Source organism: Manis javanica, chromosome 3, assembly GCF_040802235.1.
Source record: "Manis javanica isolate MJ-LG chromosome 3, MJ_LKY, whole genome shotgun sequence".
NCBI classification, from domain to species: Eukaryota; Metazoa; Chordata; class Mammalia; order Pholidota; family Manidae; genus Manis; species Manis javanica.
Window position 1 is genome coordinate 116449805 of NC_133158.1, and position 13872 is coordinate 116463676.

Consider the following 13872-nt stretch of genomic DNA (forward strand, 5'->3'; position numbering starts at 1 on the left):
GCCTTCTAGCTTCAGGTTTCAAGAAAAGCCAATGGGCAGCTTAAAACTCCAGAATGAGGTAGCTCTGGGGAGCGAACCTTCACAAAAAATGACTGAAAGAGGAACATAAACACGCTTACAGTTTACTATCTAAACAGGAACATAAACATGCTTACAGTTTACTATCCTAAGAAAGAGGAACATAAACATGCTTACAGTTTACTATCTAAAAAAATGCTGGAATAAAATTACAATAAACTTACATGCTGTTTGTTAAACAAATATATCCTCTCATTCTTCCTACTGACAAATGAACTTAAAACACTCAGTGAATCTCACTCTTGAATGCATATTCCATGTTTAATGGCAGTCATATAACTGAAAATTGTTGAGGGAGTGGGAGCAATATCCTAATTTCTCTGGAGGAATCAAAGCCCATATATTCTATTCTAACAAAATTGAGACTCAGGATAAAAATTATTCTCATTTGTAGAAGGGAATTGGCACTTTCAATATGTTTGGAAATACATAGACATAGATGAAAATAGATGTCTATACACACATATGGGTGTGTATGTATGTGTGTATATATAAACAAAACAAGGGAGTTAGAGAAAACAAAACAGAGAGCACAGGCCAGAGACAGCAAGACTTTTTGATTCAAGAGAAAATCTCCAGACAGGATGTCTGTCTGCACACCTGATTTCTGGTCCTACCACTGATAACCAGTAAATCATGCCCTCTCATGTCATCTTATCAGCTTTAAAAGTTTTTAGACTTAATGACTTTGTGTACAGGTCTAGTATTTTAGGATTCTTAAACTATTCAAACCAAATAATTCAAAATAAACAAAAATCTACTCTAAACAATTTTTATTTATATGTCCTTTTTATTCATTATCTTCTAATAGTTAAGAATAATACACAAATTCATGGTCTTAATTTTCAAAGACTTCTCTATCTGGATCTCCAAACTAATGTAAGATCTATACAGAAGTAAGCAACTACTAACTACATACAAGGTGAAAAAAGATGGGAAGGAAGCAGAAGCACAGCAACAGAGGCAAATTTAAAAGAAATGCTAAAGGCACTAGTGCCATAGATGTATAGCTTAGTAGAGAAAATAAAGTCAAGTTTAAGCTGAGTTTAATTATTCCAAACCCTATTTCCAAGAAGCACCAGTTCTAGTTCACTCAGTTAATTATACAGAATCCTGGGAAAGCAAAATCGAATGGGAAGGGATAATCAATAATTGGTATGCCTGACTTCAGACGGGGCCCCAGGATACACACAGACTGAGCGAAAGATTCCAGTTCATTAGAATCTTTAGTATTTCATCCTTCCCTTAATGTTCAGCTATCAAAATTGCCAGGGTGTGAAAATTGAAAAACTTCCTTTCAAACTTACTTATGCTAGCCAGGAATACCTCCAAAACCTTGAAGTCCCGGGCAGAAATTAATACCTGGTTCTTCTCTAATTTAGGACCTATAATCCACATTCTCCTAATCATGATGTGTATTTTACAGTGGTCTGTTTCCATAACCTCTTCATAACTTCATTAGACTCACTATCATCACCCTAATTCAGGATCTTTAACTGCTGCACCAGCCTTAGAATTGACCTTCATCACAGAGAATTACGAATAAGGTAAAACGCAATAATCTAGAACTCTAGAGTATTCTAGCTTTGGCTCTCATCTTAACACTGCTGGTGAAATCTGTCTCTTCTCTGTTAACACTACCCTAAATTCTGGCCTCATCATCTCCCTCCTCTACCATAATCATTCCTTGTCCTAAACTTAAGCCTTGTCATCTCTTAATCTGACCACTGTTCAAAAGCTGCTGTCAATCTTTCCCCCTCCAATATTTTACCTATCCAGCCCCCAGAACAGGGGAGTCCCTAAAGGAAAATCCCAAACTCATTGGTTCTCTATTGTTCATCCTATAAAACCTACAAAGTCTACATTCCTAAAAAACATAACCTTTATGACCTCTTGGCCCAGCTTCTGACTACTTTTCCGGCCTCCTCTCCTACCTGTGCCCCTAGCTGTACTCTCACTCCAGCAATACTGAACATCTTGCAGCTACCATGAAATTCCAGGTCCTTTCACTTCTTACCTTAATAAGTGCTATTCCCTCTGGCTAGAATGGTTTTCCCTGGTCATCACTATAAACTCCTAATTAGCCATCAGGGTTCAGATTAAATATATCATCTGTATTGGGATAGTTTTCCCAGTCTCCTCTCTTGTCATATGCATGAGATTTACTATTTAATTCTCTGCATCTTGTGCATGTATTTCTAGATACAGAATGCTCAGAGTTTCTTTCAGAGGCCCTTAATGGCAATGGGCTATTTTTTATTATTTTACATCAGTGGTTTCCAGTGCCTTTCATGGTGTCAGGTATAGCAAGTCGATAAGAGTATTTATTACAAATTAAGAAAGCTGAACAAAATGGTGAGTAAAGTCATCTCTACAAATAGTAAAATAGACAAAACTTCTTCAAAGGTAGCAAAAATCACAGTCTTTCCTGGATATTTGAACATGACAACTAAAGTAAACTGAGAGGTACTTTCATGCCTTCCTTTGCCCCTTCCTCCTCAAAACAAAACATTGCAGTTAAATCCACCATTAGAAATTTAGGTATAAGAGCCCCTCTCAAAGAAGAAATGTGCCCTGTGAGCTTTTAAAACACTGACAAAGAGTAAAAAGTCACTATGCTGGAAGAGACCATAGACATGATCTTTCTATTTATCTGATTATTAAAGGAGAAGACTGAGAAAGAACTTTTGTCAAATGCTGAACTTATGAAGAAAACTGACTGTGCAGTTCAGTTTTCCAGAAAGATTCTGTCTCTACCTGAAAAGCAAGGAGTTCAAGGAAAATAAGGAACAGAACACCATTAGGAAATAGTAAAATAATTCAATATGACTCAAAGTTCTTCGATAACCAGTTTTTCATTAGATCCCTCAAACAACCTATAAAGCAGAGGGGACAGAGAGTATTTTCCCTATGTTAGAGGTGAGGAAAATAGACTCAGAGAGGTGAACCAAATGGCTCAAAGTCATACAGTTGAAAGTGCTGAGTTCACAGCAGCATCCACATGTCCCAAAACCTAGTGAAGTGTTCCAATAACAAAGAAAACTTATCAAATCAAAGAAAACTACGGGACAGCTAAAATAGGATTTGTAGTCTAATAGTGCAAGAAATCAGAGAGACGGACAAACAACCTTTTTCTCTGCCCTGGCACGATTCCCTCCCACTTCCCAAATCCTCACAGGTCTTTGTAGTGCCTCTGGAGCTGAGCCTGGGCTTTCAGATCTTCCTCTTGAAGCTGCTTAGCCACCTGGAGATCATGCTGGACCAAACGGTTCCGCTGAATGTTCGATGCCAAATGATGCTCAACTGGACAGAAAGATTGAGGGGAGGAATTAAAAAGCCTTGGCTTGTTAATAATAAACCTCAGGATGAACTTAAGAAAAGCTTTTCCATTAAAAAGAGCTTTACATTCATTAATCCTATTTTATGTTCTCAGCAATGTTGTGTAATAGGCAGCACAGGAATTAATTGTGCTTATCTTTCCATAAAGTAAAAAGAGGATTAGAAAGGTTAAGTAATTTGCCTTTGGTCACATGGCCAAACAGTGGCAGTGCTAGGACTTTTACACAAATATTTTAAAGCCAGAGCCAGTTCCCTTTCTGCTCCACAAGCTGCCACTCTATTCTGAACTACATTTTTCAAAACTTTTATACTGATATATGTATTAATGATTCACAAATTATATATTCACAAATACATGTTTTTATATAACACATATAGCTTAGATTTCCTTTCCATACATACATAAATATTTGGACATCACCTGGGAAAAGATGTTCAGGCCCCTCTATTAGGAAAAGGAACGGATCTCTATGCCAGCATTTTACACGCCCCGGATACAAGGATAATGAGTGTCTCCCTCCTACAATTCTAAAGCAACAGAGATGGTTCAAGGGGTCCCTCTTTTCCTTCAGTATATCCAACAGGTTTTTAATCCCAGGCAGCTGTCTTACTTCAAAATGCCCAACTTTATTCTTTACCCAGTGTCCTGTCATTTGCCTAGACAAACCCTGAGGATGGATGGGTAGCATAGTTCAGTGACTGCCTCACCCGAAGAAACCTGCCTCGAGCTACCAGTAAAGAAGAAAACCGATGGGAGTGTGAGAGAGGGCCATTACTCACTCTCTTGTTCCTGCAGGCTGTGAGCCAGGGTGTGGTCCTCTAGGACAGCAAAATCTCGGCACACTGCATAAGGGAGAAAGAGCAAACAGGAAGACTCATTGGTAGTATTTTAACATAAAAAGAAAAGGACTTTGTTTACTTCAACAATCGATTCTAATATTTTAGGGTGATCAACTTTATAACTGGCAATGCACAAAATAGCAACCAGTGATTATAAAGTCTTCATTCACAAAGACTCACATAGTACCTGCTCAGTGCCAAGCACAGGAAGTCACAAAATAAAGGTTAGCTCTGGTCCCTGGCCTAAGGATATTAATCACAGAATCAGAATACAGAAGTCCAGAAATTCCAATCCATGGCTACAAATGTAGGGCAAGTACTGCTTCAATAATAAAAGATAAGAATGTTTACATATTGCAGCTGAGAGAAAGCTGAGTTCTCACATGGTCGGAGGAGTTAAAGGAAATCTAGCTCATGCCTCACCCATCTGGGATTCAGAGGATCCTCCCCCAGAGACTTATGTCCTTAAGGGAAAGCACAAAGCACACCTTTGTTAGTCCCAAGGGCAGGAGATCTGTACACATTTTTTAATGGGTCCACGCCCACAGGTATGAGTTAGAACTGGCTTTTTGGGTCTCTCTAAATGTAGAGCTGCCTAAAAAGAATCTGCAAAACAAAAGAAAATGAGATCCTGGGAGTATACAGGAATCTGCCACTAACTTTGCGTCCACCTGAAGATTCAGGCAAGGGCATTTACTGGCCTGTCTTCTTGGAAGCAATGGGAAGAGACAGTCTTCAAGGTTCATTCTATCCCAAAAAGCAATGCTAAACCTCTGCTTCTTAAAACAAACTTAAACACAAAACAATTCTTATATAAAGGATTCTTATCATGAAAAGTGCTGTTATTTGTTTTAAGGATATATAGTTTAGGTGATATGTTCTTACTCTATTCCAAACATGTAACTCCCATAAAAAGGAAGACTCCCCAAACCTTCAGACTATTGCAATGTGTTCAGACTCATGAAACTGTCCCCGAGGGCTTACCAAGGGTTATAAATTTGTTTCTGCAGCTTTGGATTTGCCTGTGGGGAGACTTAACTAAAAGAAAATGAAAGAACACTCCTTTGCCATTCTTAGCACTATGCATGTTCACATGTACATTCCCATGGCCCTGTCCCTCAGAAATAATGCTACAAAAAAGTAGGCAGATCTTGGAGATGTCAAGACTACTTTGAAATGGTTTAATGGTAAATTTACTTTGCCTAAGAGTCATATTAAACTGTGTATGACCTGCTTGCCTCTTGCTAAATGGAACTGCAAAATTAGTATATAATTCTAGTATTTAAGTCCTGTTCTTTTGTCAGATATATTCTCAGAAAATTCTGACAACTTGGTCCTAGTGAGACAGGGACCTTGGGTGTAGTCAGAATAGGGTGAGGGCCTCCAGAAAAAGCAAAGCAGGATATTTAGTCAAAGCAATGTAACAATCGATGTAAAGTCCCTATTGAAACTGTTAAGCATTATGCAAAGTCAAGGTCACACTAATTCTCTAAGGTAAAGATACCAGACTAGGCATATAGACATTTTCAGTGAGATCAGTTAAAAATTAAAAGGCCAGGAGTAACTTGGCCTGGAATGTTTGAGTGCTCCACAAATAAAAAAGGGTATCTCAGCATAACCTGTGACTTCACTGTAAAGAGCTAGCAAACAGACAACAACCCAGCCCACCCTGGGGGCAGGGCAGGTGGTACAAGTCCATACCCTAAGCCCTTTATCAGTTCCCAAAAATCCTCAACTGCCTATAAATCCCCTAGACAATGCACCATCCCTGGCTCTCTTGTCCCCTCTGTCCTCTCACTGTATCTCTCATTAAAATCCTCTCCCTAGCTCTCCTACCTTGGGTGTTGGCTAAGTTCATTCTTCGACTCCGCAAACAAGAACCCAGGCATCACTAGTTACTCTGTATTTCACAGAATGAAAAGTACTTTCAAGATGAGCTAGTTAACCCTTTCGTTTAATAAGTGAGGAAAACAAGGACAAGAAAGAAGAAAGGGCTTATTAAGGCTACACATTGTGACAAGGCTAGCAGTCAGTTTCTGAGCCAGCAAGAACTCCTTCCTCTCCGGACACCAGGACAGGCCTCCTGGACTACAGGCAAACCATCATCAGAACAACTAAAAGGAGATATTCTTTATTGACCATAATGCTTTCTCTAAAACACCTAGCTAATATCAATCCAATTAGTATCAATCAAATTAATATCAATTAGTTTAAGAGATATGTATGGATATAGTTCATAAAAAGCAAATATTCAGAATGAATTAGCCAAAGTGAATGTAATCAAATATTGTGCATAAGAATGCCTTCTTAATACTGCATTATTTGAAGCATTTCTATTATACCACAAAGGCTTATGTTTGCATACTAAAGACAGTATTACTTTTAGATTAATTATGGTTAAATTATTTTTAGATTAATCTAAGTGTTTTTCAAATCATAGGTGACAACCTATTATTAGATCATAAAATCAATGTACTAAATCGGAACAAGCATTTAAAAATGAATAGGCTAGAAAACAGTATTACACAAATAGTACAGTAAACTATGGTTTGGAGAACTTCAGTTTTATAGACACAAACACAGGTATATCATATATATGAGGAAGCAATGTAAAACATTCTGTAGAAAAGTTTAAAAACCACTTTTATTTGTTATTTGGATAGAAAGTTATGACAAAACAATATATGTTTTTAAATATCATGCTGACTAAAGTAGAAAATTATAAAATAATTGCAGTTTTCCATGTGGATCACCATATGAAGAACCGCAATTTTATTTTTTTGCTTTAGTCAACACTAAAACATTAAAAACATAATGTTTATAGATACATACACCTGCAGAAAAATACATATTTTTAATATATGTCATTGACACAAACTGAATTTAGAATAGTGGTCACCTATAGAAAGAGAAGCAAAGAGGCAGGAATGCCTTCCACCTACCTATATGCTGTTCTGTTTACAAATAAAATAGACAAGACTGAAGCAAATGAGGCAAAATATTAACATCTATTAAAGTTGGGTGGTAGGTTCCTTGGTTTGTATATTCCCTATGTTTTTTGTAATGTTATATATATATTTTTAATTCTATATATAAATTTTTTTTAATCTACATATTTTATTCCATCCACAGTATATATTGCTAAACCATAATAAGCATGAAAATGTTTGATATACATTACAGGTACAAGGAACTTAAAAACTACTGATTACGTTAAAATAACTCTTCTCAGTCATTTTTAAAAATATTTAAATAGCAAGACTGAACTATTTTCAATTATTCTGATTTTGCCCTAAATCTTACAGCGTAAGATGACATAGTACACACAACATATGGGTAGAACCTGAGGTATGAGAGAACCCAGATGTTTAATGACTACAAGGAGTACAAACACACACACACAGAGTTGTATTATCAATTCTCTGATTTAGCACTTCATAGTTCACCAACAACTTCCAAATGTATCTCATTTAAACCAAAATATTGTTTGCTCAATCCACAATTTCTTCAGTATCCATTTCTTTCAAGATTTACCCCTTTCAAGATCTACCTCTGTATTGTCTGCATTGCTGCTCTAATACAAGCTGGAAAACAGTCACACATCCAGTCACTTCTGTAAGTCAGTAATGGGGTTGGGATTTACAAAAAACCTCACAGCCAGGCCAAGTTCAGAGCCTGAATCTCTGCTCCTTCTCTAATTCATTCTACTTTGTAGTAAACAGTATAAATAGTACTAAGCATAAACAATATAAACTCATCTCACTACCTTTCTCTCCAGGCATATTAAAGATGAACCACTGGACCCTGGGCTTTTATCCTCCCACTTCACAAATTTTTGCCCTTCCATGTTCACTTTCACTCATCCCAATTTCAGGCTGATCTTGCCATTAAGCCAACCTCATCATTCTCCTTCACTCCCAGCAGACCTCAGTGGTCATGTAGCCCCTTCCCTCTGGCCCAAACACCTCCCCAAAGTTAGGTCAGGATGATTAAGCCTCTTTTAAAGACTGATAACCATGCAATTCCATGTCGTTACTTAGAAGAGCATAAACAGGTAGAAACACACTTTATCCTTCAACTTGAGCACACAGCTGCCTCTCCATCCAGATGCAAACTCTTCAGGGCAGGGACCTGTGGGACTCATCTCTGCATACAGTAAGCATGTAAGTATAGCATAAAGTGAGACTTCAGGAGATGCTCATTCATAGAAAATTGAAGACTGGTCAATAAAGCCAAAGAACAGTAAGAGTTCTACAAACAAAGAAAAAAATAATGTTATGAATAGAATTACGCTCTGCTGTTATGACTGAAACCTCCCCCATTAACATTAAAAGAAATAAGGCCTCAATGATTTTTTAAAATCCAGACATATATACAGGTATATAGAGAAGCTGTTACATTAAGCCAAGCAAGTCTCAGAAATGGGAAATGGGATATATATATATATATGAATGCTATTTATTAGTAGCAGATGGAATACATATATATATTATGTCTGTAACATACACATTCTTCCTTGAAGAAAAAGATGATTCTCATTCATCTATGCATCCTTCTAAATAAAGCAATGGCATTATTTATATTAAGCTAAGTGAGATAATATACTCTAATGTTATATAAAGACCTATAGAAAATTATTTGAAAGGATAAACAATGGAGCAGAGATGCTTGTTATAAACTGTCAGTAGGTGCAAGGAGTGGAGGCAACTTGGGCAGAACTATCAGGAAGCTTTAAAGGAGTTAACATACAAAATGAACCTCAAAGGAAGGTGAAAACTGCTAAGGGCACAAGTAGAAAACATTCTTGGCAAAGGGACCAATTAATTCTTATGAACTAGAAGAGGAGAGAAGAAGCCATTCCTCCAGTCAATTATTTTACCCACATCCCAACATTTTACCTTTTCATGCCTCCACCCACATTAAAATGCCTGGATTAATAAAACATTCACTAGAAACTATTTTTTTCAAAAAGGCATCTGTATTGCCTTTTATGTTCTGGCATAATTTGGTGAATTATTCTGGGTTTGTGTAAAGGTTATCAGTAGCAGATGGAATACATATCCACCGCTCTGAGAGCAGGGCTTGTGTTCGGTTTCTTTTCTTCTGTACACATGAAAAACCCTCCATGAATTAGGAAGATGTTCCAGACACACATTTTGTCTGGAAAAACTTGGTAATGACAGACAGCTGTAACTGACACTGATATAGAACTTTGTAAATTACAATGAATTTTCATATTTATTCCTCCTAGACACCTGAGGATAAAGGTTTTATCAATATCCTCATTTTACTCATGAGGAAACTTAGGCTCAGAGAAATAAAGGGGCTTGACAAAGATAACCCAACAATAAACAAGTGAACTGGAAAACAAACTGAGCTCTTCTGGCCCCAAATACTCCTGCTGAAAGAACTCTTGGAAGTACTACATTTATATTTCATTATGTCAGAAAGAGTCATATTATTAAATACTAGTTAAATAAGACAAATATACAATAGGTTTTTTTAAACGGAGGATGAAATAAAATTTAGGTAAGGGTGGTATGTGTGTTCAGAAGGTGAATTTCAGGACTCAAAATAGAGCAATAAAAAAGGGACACAGTTTATACTCTGTCTTTCCGTCTTCCAAAAATAATCCTCTAGCAATCATAGTTGGCCTGTTTTTTACTTCTGAAAAACCAGTACAATAAAAAGTTCCTTTCATCTGCACAGTGTTTCATAGATGACCTAAAAGAAGAACCCTAGGTAGTGACCATAATGGAAAATTCCAAGAAAAATCTCCCTTTGAGATCTAACCACCTCACCCAATAGCCTCCATTATCCATCCAATATCAGTGAGTTTCCCGCCCTTTGTGGGAATATTAATGAATATTAGACTACCATGTCTGAGATGTTAATGACAATTTGAACTAAGAATTAATGACATATATAAATCCCAACACGTCTGTTTGCTACCCTAAAAGAAGTGTCTCCCTAATTTATTAAAGAAGAGTAGATGAGAAATGGAATGCAGAAAAACTGAAGAAATCTCTTTCTAATGCCAGAATCTTTGACATTCTCAGTCTAGCAAGTTATATATATAGGGACTAAGATGACATCAACATCACCACCACAAAAACCAACACCAAAAGCAAACCTCACCCCCATCACCACCACCATCATTGGTAAAGCAGCAGCCAGGGGGATCTTAATGATGCTCAGCTATGGACTGCAGACACTCTCCTAACCATCTGCCCCAATTAATGAGTCCCAAAATCGCAAACTGCTTTAAATCACTTTGACAACTAAACTTTCTCACTTTCAGGCAAAAGGCTGAAAACAATGAGAATAATATCTAAGTAACGTATGAGCAATTAATTTACTACAAAATAAAGAGTAACTGAAATCTTTGATCTGTCCTTTAGTATCCTAAAATTTCCATTTTGTTAAAGTTAACAAAGTCCAAGTATAGTATGGCAGAGGGAGGAGAATGCACCTAATTTTGGCTCATGCAAAAGAAGTAAAACAACACAGACATTCCACCTTCATTTATTGTGTTTCTAGTCGAAATAGCCAATGGCAAGGCTACTTTTCTGATCAAATTTCCAAAGCCCCTGTTCTTTCCAATATACTGTGATTATTCCATGTCCAGGAGCTAGAAAATCCTTCTGAGCAGAGATCTATAATTAAACGAGACCCACCTGTAGCTATTATCCTTAGTAAAATTATCCCCCCTTACTGAAGTACCCACAAAGTACACACAGATCTTGGCAATTCCTTTATGAAAAACAAAGATTTCCATTCCATACATTGTACAAATTACTGAAGTATCAAGTATCATGACCAAAATTTCAACTGCTTGGAGATTTTTATGGTCATTGATTTTGGTTCATGTTTTTAGTTGTTCGGTTGTGGGTGTGGAACAAAGACAATGGGAGGATCTTACGAGTCTAAAGGAAGCTTCGGCACCACTCCACAGATAGCAGAGGTAACAACCCCATTCTACCTGCATAAGGAACCCCTGCACTATCTAAAATATTCATAATCAACCTTCAAAGACCTCATTCAAATGTCATCTCCCTTATTAAACCAATCCTCTAGGACATAAAACCAAAACTATCACGACTGAGTTCTCATACACCCAGATTTACTGATGCTTTTTTTCCCAGTGATCTCATAGCATCTAGTAAATACAGTACTGCAGCACCAATCATGTTATGACGACTTTTAGTCATCTGTTTCTCCAGCATACATGCAAGATCCTGAAAGGCAAGACAAATCTTATGGATCATTTTTCTCTCCAACAGTTATCCCAGTGCCTGAGATAATGACTTTCAAATAAATATGGAAAGGAGAGCTCCTGAGAAAAATGATGACTAGTATAAATGATATATCAAGAAATACTGCATTTTTTCTGGATATAATCTATCCACATACTTCAGCTCACCTAAAACAAGGCTAAGGAGCTGCACATCTACCCACCTTGCTTTAAATGACAGTGAAGTGTTTCTGATTCTCTCACTCCAAATTCCAAATATATTCCAAAGAAAATGTTAATTACCTGAGAGAATCCTGGAATACCTAGAATGGTGGTACACTCAGGCAGGTGGCCAATTGTTAGTCCCTTTAGCCCACAATTAAACACACCACTCTATGAAGAAACAATGTCTCTGAGAGTTGGAGCAACATACCAAGGATCACAGTTAAATAAGTAGCATTTCTAAAATTAGACCCCAGGACTATGAAAAATCTGTGTATACATAAGGACATGTTTGTTAAGCTAAACAACCTGACAGGGTGCACAGGATGTATGTGGCATTTTGAAGAAGAGAATGCGATGTGTGCAGAGGTGGTGGCAGGAACTTTTAGAATCTGGAGCTAGTTCTCCTGAGTCATTTGTTTGAGAAAACTGTCCCATGTCCTCAGAAGTCTTCTATAGTTGCAGGTTGCTGAACAGCCCTGAAAATTAAAAAATGCTAGGAAAACAAGGTGAATGAAAAACAAGTCAAGGTTGACAGAAAAGGAAGTAAGGAAGGGAGGAAGGTGGGGGGCGGAATCTTGAAAAATCTTTCCAACAGGTAAACATTTTGGGGGTTAATTTTTCTGCCACAAACATTACAGAAACATTAAAAGCTACCCTTCTCATAAAAAGCTCTACAAGGACCAGAACAGTAACTCAGAAATCTTCTGCAAAGTTCTACCAAATATCTGATCTGCTAAAGTCACCACCTTGGTTAGAAAACCAAATTGTGTTAGAGTATCAAGAATCTTTAATACCAAGGAAATATTTCCAAGAATATTAAAGGCTCTTGACAGGTTTGGTTCCCAAGTTTCCTCAAATATTTCTAAATTTCAGTCAGTATTCATAAAAAGATGCTGAGTGATACATCACTTTCTTAAAATTATAAAACTGATTATCAGAAAGGGTTTTAGTAGTTGTCAAGTCAAGCCTTACCCTGTCCAAATAATCACCTGGACTCCTCTTAAACATTTCAGTCACAGGAAGCCCACTTCCTTTCAACACAACCCATTTTCAGACAACAATAAGTAAAATGATCTTTCTTCAGAAGGCCAAAGCCCGCCAATCTATAGAGATTTTCCACTGATCCTACTTCCAGCCTCAGAGCACTCATATTCCCTAGAGTTTATATGCGTGCTTCGTAAAAATAATTCGCACTATGGAGTCTGTTGTTTTACACACTCTATGGATGACCACCTTTGTGACAGACACATTATATGGAACTTTGTACAGATAAAGTCCTAAAGGGACTCTCTGCCATACAGGCAGGGCCCAGAGCTGATCTTATAAGCTCTTTTACAGTGTACTGACTATACTGTGACATACCTGACTTTTCAACTTAAATTTTATTTAGAAAATACTAGAAAGGATACTAACATCAAAATCCTAACATTGATTATGTACTATAGAATTACAATGGAGTTTATTTTAATTTTTAAACATTACTATATTTTCTAATTTGTCTACCATGGAGTCTTATTATATATATAATCCTTTCACAGTATTTTATAACAGTTCCTAATAATTACAATCCTTTTCATATTGTAATATTTTATAATTTTACAATACATGTCTTTAATTTAATTTAATCATCTAAACAGTGAAACAACAAATATTAGGAAAAAATGATTGCAATAGCAATGTTTTATTGATTCAATTATACTGTTTCCTTAAGGTTACGGAAAGTTTTTATTTTGTTTTGTTTTTAAGGAAAAGGTATGCTAACAAAAACAAAGTCCACTTGAGACCCCAAATTTGTATCTGATCTTTCTGAAAACCAAAACAAGCAGGGAAATACGAAAAACTGCTTGGTTCTCATTACCGTAAAAGAGAGAAGTAACCCTAGTACTTCACTGGAGAGAAATGTTTCATGTAGCAAACATGATTTAGTTATAATGCTGGAACTAAATAGGAAGCACTAAATTAGAGAACAGACATCTTCAATAGTTTTAGCATAATAGTTCTAAAAACATGCTTACACACACACACACACACACACACACACACACACACACACACCTTCACCAAAGCACAATAGATGTTTTAAAAAGCAAAACAACTGATTTAATCCCAACATTTCATTCTGACGCAACTTATCAAAATAGGTTCCCAAGTTTGTT

At 36.7% G+C, this 13872-nt stretch overlaps 1 protein-coding gene across 8 annotated transcripts in view; it reads right to left on the reverse strand.

Annotated features, from left to right (window-relative positions):
• CCDC50 (coiled-coil domain containing 50) overlaps positions 1-13872 on the reverse strand; it is a 260855-nt gene that overhangs the window by 229645 nt on the left and 17338 nt on the right. For all 8 annotated transcript variants that reach the window (XR_012129294.1, XR_012129292.1, XR_012129291.1 and 5 more), the window contains exons 2-3: positions 4198-4260; positions 3255-3381 (exon numbers count right to left, since the gene is read on the reverse strand). Coding sequence is in view for 4 of the 8 variants with exons in the window: in XM_073231911.1 (XP_073088012.1) it covers positions 3255-3381; positions 4198-4260 (190 nt within the window). In the remaining 4 variants the exon portion in view is untranslated. The remainder of the gene's footprint in view (positions 1-3254; positions 3382-4197; positions 4261-13872) is intronic.